This window comes from Homalodisca vitripennis, chromosome X (genome assembly GCF_021130785.1).
Source record: "Homalodisca vitripennis isolate AUS2020 chromosome X, UT_GWSS_2.1, whole genome shotgun sequence".
NCBI lineage: Eukaryota > Metazoa > Arthropoda > Insecta > Hemiptera > Cicadellidae > Homalodisca > Homalodisca vitripennis.
This window is the reverse complement of record NC_060215.1, coordinates 75,866,120-75,882,389: the sequence shown is the minus strand read 5'-3', so window position 1 is coordinate 75,882,389 and position 16,270 is coordinate 75,866,120. Positions and strand designations below refer to the sequence as shown.

Here is a 16,270-nt window from a genome sequence, read left to right as displayed (position 1 = left end):
AGAGAGAGAGAGAGAGAGAGAGAGAGAGAGAGAGAGAGAGAGGAGAGAGAGAGAGAGAGAGAGAGAAAGAGCTTTGGGGATTGTGCCAGTGTGAATTGGCTTAAAATGTGTAGAGCCTTGACTAAAGACCAATCTAACAATCTTGGCTGTAAAATAAACCTTTTTTAACAGGACCTTTGTTTTCTTAAAAAGCTTCAGATTTAGGTGTTTTAGTGAAATGGTTGAGGTGTAGAGAATAGTGTCTTCAATATGAATACCTCGTAATAAATAAAAAAAATAGGAGGTATGCTCAACAGCATCAGTGGAGCGAAACCTATCCAATTCTTGCTAGGCTCTAACTCCATTTTTTGGAGCATCAGGGTTAAGAGTAACAGGTTGTTACATGATATTCATATTCTGCTGCTTTAAAAGATTGTGTATGTTTAAGAAACAGATTTTAAAATTCCTCATTTGTATTAGGGATGAGATTGAAATAGTTGAGAGATCTATCACTTAACTCAAATGCAAAGTTGGCAATCTCTGAGTTTCGTTGGAATAGATAGGGTTTCAAAAAGGTTGGTAAAGGAAACCCATGGGAGCGGATATCCACTGAAGTTCCAATGATCCAGTGTAGAAAGCATTATGATAGGAACAGTACTTTCTAACCTATTCTCAGATGTACTAGTGTGATATTAAGAGGTTTATTTTATATCAGTCCATATTTTTATCTTACTTATTATATTTATATTTTGTACATTTTACATGTTTGATTATTCTAATCCATTCCAGTTAACGTTACTTCTTCAAATATGTAGGCTACTGTTGTTGAAATGCACATTTAATGCCATCTCAGATTGAAATGTATATAGATCGATTAGTAATTATTTAATGTACGCTTTTTAATGTTATATATTATCTGATGCTGTACTATTAAGGGAAATGAATTATTTGTGTGGATCTTGATTATAAGAAAATATTCTAAATAAGGAAGAAAATTTCTAATAAAATTTGTGTCATTATTTGAATATAGTATACTATTTAGTCTTTTATGCCTATTTTGATGCTGAAGTTTATTACTTTAAACAGCTAAAGTTTTTTGAATTATATAAGTATTCTCATAAATAATGGTCAAGATTGTTATTAGATTAACATAAATGAGATTATTGTTGTGATTATTAACTTAAAACGTTATATCAACTTATGTGTACTCTTTTAGATTGTCATTACTGATCCAGTGTGTATATAGTTCTCTTAACATTTTGTATTATATTCTTTCTTAACTACATTGTTTTCTGGTCACTTAATATTTTTATTCTAGATTTGTTATTTTACCAAATGTTTAACACTTTTTTCAATATCAGATTTTGATGCAACTTTTATTATCTCAGACAATCTCCTTGAGATAAATCCCAAGGATTATTATTATTTAAGCAGTATAATATACTAGTGTATGAACATTTTAAAATTTTAACTTGCTTGTGCAAGGTTGGTAAAATGTTGTTCATTTTAAAAATGTATTAGTTTCATTGCTGATTTAACTTTAGTTACTTTGGGTCAGTATTTCAAAATATCGTTACTGTGATTCACTTGTGAAGTAATAGTCACAGTCCTGATTATTTAAAATTCATTGGATAAGATGTTATATTACTTAATATTATTGTAAATATCAATGTTATTTCATGTGTTGTCTACAGAATTATGATGATTGTGTATATTATTGTTGGAATTGATCTTGTCATGAATATTCTTCCTTTAGTAATATTTCAATTTATTTGTTTCATTTTCAGGTATTGAATTTTGCCTATAAACATTGCAAGGCAATAACTCAGATTAATTGGTTATGTTTGGTAACTAAATTCATTTAAAAATCTAATTGAGTACACTATGTTTTTATTTTGAATACATATGGGGTTGATAATGGATAGCCCTCCCTTCCACAGGTTTCTACTAAGTAAGGAGTGGTTGGGATGGACATGTGATAAAAGGTGTAACAACACTTTCTAAAATAAGAAGAATGAAATCAACACTCTTCCCAGATTCATATGCAACTCAATCCTTTCATAATACTGCTGTAGAGAGACACAAATTGAATACAAGTGTCTATAATGTAGACAAATTGAAAGTAAGCAGTGTTGTATGTATTGGAGTGAAAAGATATATAGGCATAGTCCATGTTGATTGAGTTAGGACAGTCACATTTCTTATAATTATTGATATGCTTTTAGCATTACTATATTCAGTATTATTGTTTTCCAAGTAAGTGGACAATAGAGCAATAATTTTAATAAGGTAGACATTATAATGCTCCTGCTATTAAGATAATTGAATCCACACAGCCATCTTGGCAAACTCCTCCAATAAACAAGAGTACCAACATAATCTTTTCTTCTATATGATATGTGTCGTCATCTGCATTATCTGTGTCTTCATGGCATTTTCTTCTCAAGTTAAATTAAATATCTTTCTTATAGTAAGAATTAAACCTTTTGAAATCAAAATAAAAACTTTACTAACTCTAGGGGATGGATTCTTTATGAACAGTGTGTAAGTAAAAATAAATATTCACTTCTGTGTTTATTGCAAAGTATTAAAAGTTTTACTCTCAATAATTAAATAATTAAAATATCATGGAAGAATATGTCGAATTGTAAGAATCTGTACATTCCTTGTAATCTAAACTCTCTGAGTGACATAAATAATGTGATCTGCAAAACTGAGTCCAATGTCTAGCATAACTTCAAAGGTTATAATAGTGTCAATCACATTCAAACTCACATTTTCAAGTAAGTTTCCTCTTCAATCTTTTGCTGAGGCACATTTTCCTCTTTGAACTACTGCAATAGAAACCATTACTGCATTGTAGAGTACTCTGCATTTTTCAAGTACTAACTTGAAACCGTTTTGTATCAGTCATGACCTGTGTTCTCTATATTTTTATTCTTTAGATCTATATTAAGATTTCCCATTTCAAACTTGTGAAAAATAGGTTCAGAGGATATGTTCTGCTGATAAGCATCTGCATACTTATTAAAAAGTACAGTGGTGTATACAAATACAAAAGTCAGGTTAATAAAGAGTAAAATACAGGTTTAAAATCACATTTAAACTTTACTAGGACTCTGTCTGTATCTTCAGCAACCAGCCTTATTACATAAGTTTCTTAATTAAGTAAGGCTTGAACCAGTATTGCACAATCCTTGAACCCAACACAGCTTTTAATTTTGTCCTGCTTGGCATTTAATAATGACCATAAATCACTCAGCATCATCTCCTTTTGTATTTTATTACCCAAAAAACAGTGTAATTTTGCTTGTTATAATATTTTGCTAATAATAATACATTTATGCAATACAGATATAATTATACTCATTAAATAATTTTTACATAATTATACATCCTTACATTGGAACATTTGTTACACAATGATTATTTTTCAAACTTTTATTAAAGAAATTTGGAATTGAAAAAATATCTTTGTCTATGCACAACAGTAGGGAAGTTGGTGTCATTTTATTTGCAATTTGTTCTCTTAACTTAAATTGACCTCATTTTAATAGCTTTGTAACTACATTTTCATGTAGATTACACACTCATTGCTTACTAAAAACAGAAAATGGAGTGAAGCCTCTATCTTGTCCATTTTATTCATATTCACTTATCTCAGTGAGCCAGAGAATATTTTGTTTATCATGTTTAGAGTTCTGGGAATACCCCTGTGAAGGCCAAATATCTACCCACCCATTATATCCATTGCCATTAATATGGCCATTTTATCTTGAGGAACACCAAGATACAGTGCGTGGAGCTGTTATTGAGGGGATATACTAAAACAGACAATATGGTACTTGGGTGTTATTTCACTGTTCATGTCAGAGTTAAGTGATGGCATTTCTAATAGAGGCAGAAGAAAAATCGGACCAGGAGCTGTACATATATGGAATTATTTTGTCAACAACAATGACTTAATTGAATATTGGTAAGAAAATGTTTGTTGTTCATAGGATATTAGGCTTCTCTGTAACATATCTATTGGAAACCTGTGGTCTGCAGCAGCAACAAGAAATAATCCAGTGATTATAATCCCTCCAAATAACTAAGACTAGCTGATAGTAACTAATACTTGGTGGTAGTAAGGAAGATTTTAGAGTCCATGTCAGGATTTCATGTGAAACTCCTCTTGAAAGTATTTTGAATCTGTTTTGGCGCAATGAAATATTATTATATTTAGTGGGTAAATATTAAGTGAAGTTGCTTCGTGATCAATAATTGGGTTCATTGTCAACAAAAGTGAAGTGGAGATAAGGGGCCGGGGAGTCTGTATTTTAAGAATATCTCTCATTAAACAATGGTTATGGCGGTCCACCTATGGAAAATTTTAGTAAAATTACCTCCAAGAAATTTATTAAAAATCACTTTTATATCAATGTTGTAATGAGTGCCAATTCTTTCATTAGGGAAATAAGGCACTTGTTTTGATTCTTTGAAATAGTTTTAAACCCTATTATTGTTTTGTTATCAGCATATGTTAATGATACTGTGTTTGGGTTGTAAATATAAAGAAGAAAATCATGTTAGTAGTATGAAAAAACTGGTCACAAAATGGGTCACTGAGATACACCTTATGTTATTTATAAAAGAGTGGTGCGGCAGGTGATCAAGATGCAGTTCATGATTTTTTGCAACTATACAACCTGCGCCCACCCTTTTAGTTAGTCCATGTGCTATTCTTTTTAAAGATGTCTCTATTTCTAAGCCTTCAAGTTTTTTGTTAATCAGTTCATGCTCTAAGCAGCCAGAAGCTGTGATGTAGTCTAGAAACACAGACATGCCAAATATTCTGTGGTGATTAGATCTGCTCTGAACTATACAGGGCTTACAAAAGTGGAATTTGTTGATTTTCCTCTTAAAAATCTGAGTTAATTTTTTGTTACAAGGTTAGGATGTGATAGTTTGTGTGCCTATCAGTGTTATTTTTTCTGTAATGTTAGAAAAACATGCATTCAATGAAACTGATTTTTAATTTTGGTTTTCTGTTATTTCTCCTGATTTGTGTTTTGTTATACTTCGCTTATTTTGAGAGCTGAAGGAAACTGGCTATTTTCAAATGATTTATTTGTTTTGCTATTTCTTATAAGGAGTCTTTATTACCGCCGCTTGAGGACATTGCTGTTAGGTTTCTGGATGATACCCTTGCTGGGTGTCTAGTGGAATATATAGCCTTTAGTGAAGAAAGATGGAATGTGGAAATTGGCATTTTTTCAAATGATCATTACTTACTTATTTCATGGTAGAGGAAATTTTGCAGTTAATGACTTGATAATGCTCATCTTGTAGGCACTTAGAACATGTTCCACATAATAGGCATTGTAAAAACATAGGATGTGTTGCAGGATGTGGTTTTTTTGTGGTGACTATGAACTATCTCAATAATGGTATGGAAAATTTAGCTGTTAACGTTAGTACATCTTAGTTGATTGTCATGTGGAATTTTTTTCCAGAAACAGTTAGCCAGGACAGAGTGAAGAGACCAGGGTTTCTTCCAATAATCATAACTTCTTTCAGTAATTCTAGATTAGATTATACATGTCAGTGTTGCAGGTGTCACTCCTCTTGGAGATAGCATAGGGCAAATCCTGGGGTAACAAGAAACGATTAGTTGTGAGGACGGGGTTTCTTCCAATGATCATGACTTATCTCACTGATGGCAAAGAAAATGTTGCTGTTTATTTTTGTGTTTTAGGTGATGATCATGTGAAAGCTGATCATTGATTACTGAGACAGGGTATAGTGCAGAGATTGAGATTTTTCCAAATAACCGTGACCAATTTAAGTAATTATAGAGAACACTTTACCCTTTGTGTCATGAAATCCTCTTTTGGAAGCTGAATTAAACCTATTGTGGAAGAGCAAAACAGAATAAATTGCCCTCTTTGGTATCCTTTGAATTTTTCCTGAAGCAGCCAAACAGGATAGGTTGCAGAGATAAATTTCTTTCCTATAAATATAATGGGATAGTATGATATATCAGGTAATCTGTGGTCATATAAGTGTTCTGCTGAAGGCCGCACAAAATATGCCCTAGAGCTTTGATACATATTTCAATTAAAAGCCAAAGATACTGACATTAAAAACTATAAATGACAATTTAACCAATAAACATTTACAAATTTTAATTTCAAAAATAGGTATAATTAAAACTGCAATTGGTGACAACAATAAAACATTCTTGTGTGTTAATGATTGTTTTTATTAAAAGCACATCTGCTTTAAAAAATGTATTTAAATCATCATTCAACCAGTGCTCATTTAATGTCTAAACTTTTATTTTTTATTTTGATAACAAAACCTAAATTATTGTTTGTGGTATCTTGTCTCCATGCTTAAAGATTAAACAAATAACTGTATTAAATATGTTTTGAATGTAACAAAATAAATGAATAATTTTAATTTTACATTGTGTAGTTTATTTTGTTTTGTATTGACTAAGCAAGGAGAGAATTTAAGAAAAGGTGCATGCCTGAAGTCATTACAGTCAGAAGTCCAAGTGAATACAATTTTTTTTCCAATGTATTTCAAAATGTCAAAAACAAAAATAAATTCTTTTGTAATGATAGAGGATGACTTTTCCAACAAAGTATTAACCCTTAATTTGTGCCATGTAAGTCACAGTGCAAAACCTCATTTGTAACAACATTTTTCTCATTGAGTTATTATAATGACAACACTATTGTCATGCAATTTTTCAATAGCAATCAAATTTTTCAAATTGTAAGAAAGCTAGCTTTGACTATAAATATTACTAAAGAAGTGGTTATTAAGCCAATAATCACAGTATAATGCTCAAAGGTTTTTTAGTTCTTCACTTCCGCCCATCAATTTCATTGATAAGCAGTTACGCCAGTAGCTTGAAATGCTAAACATTCACACTTTGTCCTTTAATGCTGTCCAGTCTGCTGTAAAGAACTTAAATGCTTGTGGTATTCCTGCCTTTCCTGGTATTATCAAAAGAATATCGAATATCATAGCTCCTGCGGTTTTTTCAGGTCAAGTTTATAGTGTGGAGAATTTTTCCAGTATGAGAGGACAAATTCCTCCTATATGGAGCACTGATGGTTAGACTTATTCCAAAGAAAGATAGTGGACTTTCTTGAATTTTTACCTATTTTTGTTGATGGTGTCATATAATTTAAATTCAATAAGATTTTGTAAAGGAATGCAGTGAAATTTTAATTTATTATAAGTAATATTTTTAACGGAACGGAGTCTACACCCATTTACAAATTTGTATAACCCCCTGGAATTGAACCTGTGATTACTAGGTTAGAGATCTGCTTTCTTATACCCACACTATGGTGAAGATCATGAGATTATTAGCAACTTTGTTCATAATAAAGTCTGCCACTTTATATCTCCTCAGTTTCATCAAATGTTATTTGACTGTAACAAACTTATGATAGTTTTTAGCAATAGTCAGTATTACGGTTGATCAAAAACATGAAGATTTTTTTTTTTTATTTATTTATTTTTTTTTTTTTCCTTTTATGCCTTATTCTGCCCGTCCTCATGGGCCACTGGCCTGTGCGAGGATCTTATCAAACAGAATAAAGGGGAGAGTCGATACAGTACAAGGTCGATGGTACTGATAAAAAGTGCAACGGTCACAAACAGGATTCGAACCTGCGCTATCTCTAGCTCAGACTCAAGTCCAACGTCTTAGACCGCTCGGCCATCGGGAGATGATATTATGATTAACCATCTTGACTTCCAAAAGGTGTTTAAAGTACTCCAACATTACCTGTTTTTGAAGTAACTCTCAGCTTTTTTATTCTCTCTGTACCCCATTCGCTGTATCAAATTCCATCTTTTAGAAAGGATGTTTGGGATGGTTTAGTATTTGAACTATTCTGGAAATTTTATTGCTTATTTTGATTGTGCCAATACTTCAATATTGGACTGAAATCAACCCTATGCTTCTGAAACTCAGCAAAGTATTGTTTATTTTAATTCATTGGTAATGCCCCTTTTGGATTTAATTGACAATTAATTAGGTATTATTACCTCCATCAAATCCAAAATCAACAGTGAGCACACACCTTTAATACGTTTTTGTCAAATGAGTGTTTGTTTGTTGTGTTTTATGTCTTATATGATTTTATATGTAAGAATGAAGCCGTTTGGTGGATCATATTTTATTCTGTAGTCTGATGATGGAATAATTTCCTAAACATATAAATTTTGACAACACATCACGATTGTTTTAGGATTTTACAGAGGTAAGAATATCTAATTAATTGTTTATTTTACTCATAAAACTGTCACTCTTGTACTTTTAATGGCATTGAGTACAGTAGGATAACAAGAGAATGTTGGTGTTGAAATTGTTCAGTTTTTCAACTATAAAGATTTTTGTTAGATGTTTCAATGTTTATTAGCTGGAACAAGGACTGGGATTAAACAGAGCTGTTGTGCAGAGGAGTGAATACTATGCTCCTTACGCACTGAGTGCTGTACAGAAGAAATTCTTATCATAGATTGTCTGAAGTTACCAGATTGTGAAAGGAACTGTCTTCCAACTTAAAATTTGGGGTGTATCTTTCATATGAGAGAACTTTTTGTTTGTAGTGTTATATATGTGTGAACTAATAATGAAAAGTATTGACTTTGTAAACAATTTTAATATATCAAACTTTTCATAAATTTGTAAACACAAAAATGCAATTTATAATTTGATAATGTGATGTATGAACATCTTCCTGTGTCACTGTGGGAAGAGGAAAGAGGTTGAACAAGTTAAAGTGGATTTAAAAGTGCTGTAGATACAGATAGTTTTAAATTGTTATAAAATCACATATAATCTACAGAATTTAATGAGAGTTAAACTTTACAAAACCACAGAAAACAGTTGATATTTATACTATGTGCTTCGAGAGGCCAAGTATTCTTATCCCAAAAGAATTATTTTCATACCTTGGCATGGAAAGGAATCCATAGATGAAGTAAAATTTCAAAGACCACTGGTCTCAGAAATACTTGTGTGCTTTTTAGTGAATAGGTAAGGCCAACCATCGTCATCCCTATTGAAATACAGCTTGGCTGTGATCCAGCAACATTAAATGCTGAGATTAATATTTCTTTCAATAGTCATCATTGTCCTTAGGGATACTTGGGATGCCATTTATTTGATATAAGCAGTCCATTCAAATCATTGATTGACATGGTGTAGGACCTATCAGCTATAATTACACATAGATAATTAAACTTAAAACCTAAGAGTTAAAAGTGATTTAAATACTAAATTCATAAATTAACCACATAATCAATTGTCTGGGTTTGTTCTAATTCTAAAGTCATTTATGTCTTAGAAACATTTTTCCACCAGCCATTTTACAAGTTATTTTTTGAACTTACTTATATCATCATTTTTTTATTCATAGAGAATTGTTTAAAAAAATTACAACCAATCTATAAAGGTTTATACCTGTATGTCTGACAATTTCAAGAGCCGGCTGTACTGGTGGTCATCTTGATTTTAGCTCCATAAGAACAATGTTAAACTTCGAACGCTGTTACAACCTCATTTTTCATTGTAGAATAATGGGAGGTGTCTCATTTAAAAAATATAATCAATAAAAATCCAAACTTTTTTTAGATTTGTAAACATTTTTGTTGGTTTTTTCATAAAATTATCTCAAACATTTTTTTACTTTAATGTTGGAATACTAAAAAATTATAAACTTTAAAATAAAAATTAAAAAGAAATTGTATTTGTATTAATCATATCTCTAAAATGAGACATCAACCATAGTTCTATGACTATAAATAACGGTGTAACAGTGTTGTAAGTTTAACATTATTCTTATAGGACAAAACTTAGTCATTTCATTTCAGCTAGCTCTTAATCTATGCTGAAATAGAGTATCTCATAACTTCCATTTATTCTGTAGGGCAATGCCATGAAGACACAAGTAACAAATATAGAATTTAAAACACTCTGGAAATATGAATCAACGGTTTTATGAAATCTTTATAGGAATAATTATTCTGCTTCAAAGTGATAACTTGTTGAATAAATTTTTAAAAGTGAATTTATGAAATGATCCCAAGCTACAGGAATATCTCTTAGTATTAATCAGCTTAATTATCTCTTAGTCATTTTGCTATCCCTAAATGTATCTAAATTATCTAAAATTATCCCCTATATTTTTATTATATTTATATTTTATATCTATATTTTACACTATTGATATTATTTCATCCTAACTTGTGTTATGTTTTTTTTTTTTACAAGCCTTCATATCTTTTGAGTTCTGCATTGTGTATCTCATACATTTTTAATAATAAATAGCTACTAATACTTTAAGAGAACACTTGCTGAATACTGCCAAAATACATAGCAACAATGTTTGATTACAAAACAATCTCTCTTTAGCAGCATATACAACACATTTAAATTCTAAGATGCCAATCTGCAGTCATGCTAGACTCTTCGAAATTCTTCCAGAGAACCTCAATATTTGTAAACCCAAAACCCTGAAGAAGAGCATACACAAAGATAAGAAGCACTCTACAACACTTATCCTGGATCCAACAGCTTAAATATGACTTTTGTCTGGGCAGGTGGGCTTAGTGCTAGGACAGGATCGCTCAGCCAGTGGTCACCCATCCAAGGAGCAGCCACACTCAACATTGCTTAACTTGGTTATCTTGTGATAACCACTGTATCCCCTGGACTGTGTTATTGGCACTACACAATAATTGTGTAGTGCCAATCTCTGTGCTTATCTCGTAATTATTATGCTTTAGATAAATTTATGAATATTGTCTGAAGCCTTTTTTAATTATTTGTTTGGTATTTGTAAAATTTATGTAGTTTATATAATTTTTATTTTTAAATTCAACATTTTATAACAATAGTTTATAATTAATATTATTATTTTTATATATTTCATTTAATTTCATAATCATCTTAGAATAGTTAAATTGTATGTATTTTTATAAGTGGTAATCCGAATTTGTATGATAAATCTATTAATAATTTAAATAAGTAAATAGTTCACTAATTGATACATCATTACTAGGTTCATAAATATTAAGGTGGGGCAGTGCAGGCCTTTAATTACACAGATAAATTATATATACTTATATTTATTATTAATACTTGTAATATATAGACGCATAAGGTAAATTGTATAGTATAAATTGATTCTCTAAAAATACAGTGTTGTTAAAAATGTGATTTATAAATTAAATTTGAAAGTTGTCATAGAAACTAAATAATATCTATACCAACAAAATGTAAGTAGCCAGACGCAAGCGTTTTTAGGATTTGCAAACTAAGCTTTGAATGTGCATTATTTGCATGTTATTCACAAAGCTAATGTTGGAATATATATGAGATTTAAAGTGTTATGCAAGTTAAGGAGAGCATAACACAAAACTGTACTTGATGTAAGCACTGTCAATTTTTTTACAGCCAGGTTCCAGTCTAATATCAGTAAACTTCTTTCGGCTGTTTCGTGTGATGCGTCTGGTGAAGCTTCTCAGTCGAGGAGAGGGTATCCGAACGTTGCTGTGGACATTCATAAAGAGTTTTCAAGCTCTGCCTTATGTAGCTCTGCTTATCATCATGCTTTTCTTCATCTATGCTGTCATTGGAATGCAGGTCGGTATACTGTTATTTTTTCTTGATTCTGTAAGATTTAATGTGACATTTTGACCAGATATTGGCTTGAATAACTCTGCAAATATCACTGATCTAGAATGAATTCTTTGCACCAAAAATAGAATCACATAAGTTTATTATTGTTATTTTCAAACTAACAACTCAGCTCATTTTACATGACATGTTTTATCCAGAGTTTGATTTTAGTTAGAGTGTTTCAGGTATCATACTCTTAGTTTGACTCCATTTTAATAAAAAGGGATCAGTAATTCACTATTGGTTTCAAGATAATTATAATCATGAATATTCTATTTGTTAATAAATCCCTGCTAGTATTTGAGGCTGGATTCAATTTTTAGACGTCTAGTTTGGAAAGCTTTTAGTTAACTAGGACAAGAAGCTGTGGAAACCTTGTGCTACAATTCAATCCATGAGATCTTTTGCAAGGCTTTCAGAGTGAGAGGATATTCAGGATGAGTATTGGGGGGTGATTGGGGCCACCTTCTGCCAAGATCTAAGAATAGAACCACCATGAGTATAGATAATGGGCACATACCCTCCTTGGTCAGATATCAGTCATACCATCCTTGAAGAAGGGTAGTCTTCCTCTGTTTCAAGCTGTACTGGTCAACGGACAGAGGATGGGCTCTCCCCTGTATTTAGGTTTCCAAAAACTTTCTGTAATTAAGGAGGCCTACTCACTTCAACGATCACCTTTGCAATAAAATAGACTTATTAATCAGATTACGTCGCCAATATGTAGACAATTGTGGTTCATGATTTTAATGATAAAATCGGGTTTTCCTGTACTTAGTGTAGATTCTACTGGCAGATATAAACCAGCCAGAAGTGAACCTATTTGTTGATAAGTATGACAGGTATACAATTTGCCAATGGCGCAGTGTAGTGGGTACGGCGGTTATCGCAAGATAACCAGATCAAGCAACGCCGAGCGTGGCTGCTGCTTGGACAGTTGACCACTGAGCGATCCTGTCCTTGCAAGCGGCCCGCCTGCCCGGTCATTGGTGGTGGTTCGGAAGTCACCTTTAAGCCGTTGGTCCCCAGGTTAAGTGTGTTAGAGAGGGCTTCTTAGCCCTAACTTCGCCTGGTAAAATAAGACATTCTTTACTTTTACTTTTACTTTACAATTTTTAAACTATGTGTATGGTTGTCTTTTAAAATTTTTGACTGTATATATAATTTAATAGAAACATTTTATACATATGCAACATACATGTACACAAAAAATGTCACAAAACTTTTTTGAGCAATTTGTTTAGAAAATAAATTCATAATACAAAGGCTATTTAGAAAGTAAGTAAAGTTTCAACGTAAGTTATTGAATACCATGAGAATATCCAACCATGAATGCCTACCAACTCCTGGAATGCCTTATGCATTAAAAAAATTACGTGATACTGTTACAGTTTACTGTTTATAGTTGCAGTTAAAAGTATTTAAAACAAATAATCAGTTCACCAACTATGAAATACGTTCAATGAATCTTATTCTGACAGCAAGGTAAATTTTTGCAGCAAGACTTCATTGACAATAAAGTGAAGTACGGCAAAAATTCAATGAATAACAACACTGAAATTTCCATGACAAACCACAATCACGCTGACCATCAATGATCGCAAAAGATAAAGACTAGTCATTCAAAATTTCGATTTCCGTATGTGAATTTCTGAATTTATGTTGACCAACCGTGCAACCTAAAGCCAAGGCTTTTTGCTTATATTCCTCTATAAATATATTGGTGAAAATAGGAGACAGTGAAGAACCATTGCCATCCCTCATCTTGACGTAAATTAGACCCTCTAACTCATAATAATTGCAATTGAGTGCATAGATCCATAATTGCTGACAAGGGAAATTTAGTCCTTTCATTTAATGTTAGGTCTTCTTTGAAACATGGTTTTAATGGTTTTGAGAGTTTTCGGAACAGGCACATTTGTGAATATATTTTCAACATCAAAACTTACTAGCTTGTCAGTTTCAGTCAACTTCAGTAATTTTGACTTCTCCACAAAATCCCTAGAATTTTTTTATAAAATTTTTTATTCTTCCTACCAATGGCATTAAAATATCCAAATTTCCTGTAAGGTGAATCATGACAACTCATTGTAGGCCGGAGAGGGATACTAGGTTTGTGAATTTTGGGAAGGCTATACATAAGGGGAATTTTAGAGTGGAGAGGGTGAGGAGTTAATTTGGGTCTTAATTTATGAGTTTTTTGTGTTTTCTTAAGATTTTCGCTACTTTATGCTCAAAGGAAACCGTTGGGTCTTTATTTAAAACTGTATTTTTGCCAGTATTTAAAGTTTCCTGTATATGCAAAAAAACTTAAAACAAAGGACTTTATCAGTGCAGAAAGTCATGTGTGTGTGTGTTTTTTTAATGGAATGCAGAAAAATAATTATTGTTTCATATATTTAAAACTTTTGATACCCTCCCAGTTCAACCTCAACCAAAACTAGAAGTGTGATGATCAATTTCTTTCTTGGAAAATATTCCTTTTTTGATTTCAAGAAGAACTGGGTCATATGCTTAGACAGTGAAAATTGGCTCTCGGCTCCCATACTATGGCCCCTTCTGACAATCAAACCCAAAATCTGATGAATTTATTTTGATGGGAAAAAGATTGATTACCCACCATAAATCAGTTCAGACTTAGTGCCAAGTGATTTTCACTTATTCTGTTAACAAAAGGAATTTTGTACAGCAAGCACTTGGTGAAAGAAGCAATTGAAGACTAGTCATTGCTTTTTAATGTTGATTTGGCAAGATAGCTGCATTGTGAGTCTGTCAATATTTCTTACAAGATGAAATGAAAATTAAATTGTTTTAAATGAAATGAAGTTGAATTTACATATCCCTGTTAACCTAAAACTGGTTTTGTGACAGTGGAGGGTATTTTGTGTTATGTGTACTTTCATACAATGCCAGTTAATTTGTAAATGTGAACTTATGTGGCAATGTTATTAGAATTTTCAAGTATATCGGATAGGTGAAAAGCGGATCTAACATCAAAGCTTATTAATTGTAACTATAGAAATTTGTTGTTCGCAATTTATTTTAAAGTAGTTAAGATACTTTGGAAATAAGGTTATAGAGCATTTTCTCTGTAACACTTCATCTGTAACTCAAGTAATTGAAATTTTATCATAAAATATATGTAGCCTGATCAGTGATTAGGTTCAGTAAATTGTAGACAGTTGAAACTTCATAAAAAATAATATTTCTGTGTTTCATTTTCACAATTTTCCAGGTTTTTGGGAGGATTAGACTAGGTTCTTCAGCAGAGGAATCGCACATCCACAGGAACAATCACTTCCATACATTCCCTCAAGCCGTTTTGGTCTTGTTCCGGTCAGCTACAGGTGAAACTTAAACAAATAATCTGTTTGATGGTATATTCCTTATGAGTATAGTTACATGTATATTTAAGATTTACAGGGAAATATACAACCTCCATGTTCCTCCCCAGAGGGTTGTATAATCATATCTCACTAGCTATACATAACCTTAACCTTTTAGGCGGTGCAATCAATTTTTTATTGGAATAATTTATTTGGAATTTTTAAAATAAAACAAAAGTTTCGTCAGCTTTTATAAGATGTCTATTCTGATAAAATAAAATGTTGTATATCATCATACAAAGAGAGATTAGCAGAATTTAGGGGCGTCTTATAATCAGGCCCAAAGAAAAACTGTTAACACAAGTATATGAATTTGTATAGTAGGTTCATAAAAGATTACTGGAGAAAATTACATGTTTTTAGCTATAAAAAAGTCCTTAAGATATATTTTATTAGAAAATATGTATTTTATTTAATAATATTACATTAAAAAATATTGTTTCCTTAAGTCAACTCATTAAAGACCATGTCGACCCCTGAAAATATATTTCATTAACATACTGTAAAACTTCTTTTTATTCTTTTGTCAGCTGTTTTGATTTGAGCTTTTTTACAAAATTGCCTAATTTTCTACTACATGTTTTGACGTTATAGAATATTTTTTCCTTTTAAATGACAACAAACTGATTGATTAATAATTGATTGAAATAACATTTTTTCAGTTGCTATAATTTTAATTTCTTCAAACATTAGCTCAGAGTGATATAGTCTACACTTCACAAAAAACAGTCTACAGCATAGATTTTTAAACCAAATTTGAACTATTAAGATATAAGCTCACCCTAATTGTAGACAGCTATTATATAAAGATAGCATTTAATCTTTTGTTTTCCTAGTTTCTTCAAAATTAATAATGTCACCCAGCTTCATCTAAGCAAATTTATAGTTTTGTGTAATTTTTTAAGAAAAATGTTTGATTTACCCATTTTATATGGGAACCAAATATAGCATCTAAATATTTCTTTCTACCACTTCTTTCTAGCAGAATTAGGGGATCTAGGGAAGCTTCATAAGTTTATGTTTTTCAGTGGGCCCAATTTCAAGATGCTCCAAAATAAGATAAAGATAAAAGATCTTTGTTTGACAAAAGTTTGCCAGAAAATATAAAATACTAATACTATAATAAAGTAACATTAGAAATTTAAAATTTATTGGAAGTTTGTTATATAAAAATATATAGTGAACTTATTTCAAAAAGATACAAATT

General features: G+C 31.4%; 1 protein-coding gene across 22 annotated transcripts in view; it reads left to right on the top strand.

The window, feature by feature from the left end:
* LOC124369221 (muscle calcium channel subunit alpha-1-like) overlaps nt 1-16,270 on the top strand; it is a 413,179-nt gene that overhangs the window by 348,564 nt on the left and 48,345 nt on the right. For all 22 annotated transcript variants that reach the window (XM_046827077.1, XM_046827074.1, XM_046827072.1 and 19 more), the window contains 2 exons: nt 11,453-11,641; nt 14,913-15,024. In XM_046827077.1, coding sequence (XP_046683033.1) covers nt 11,453-11,641; nt 14,913-15,024 — 301 coding nt within the window. The remainder of the gene's footprint in view (nt 1-11,452; nt 11,642-14,912; nt 15,025-16,270) is intronic.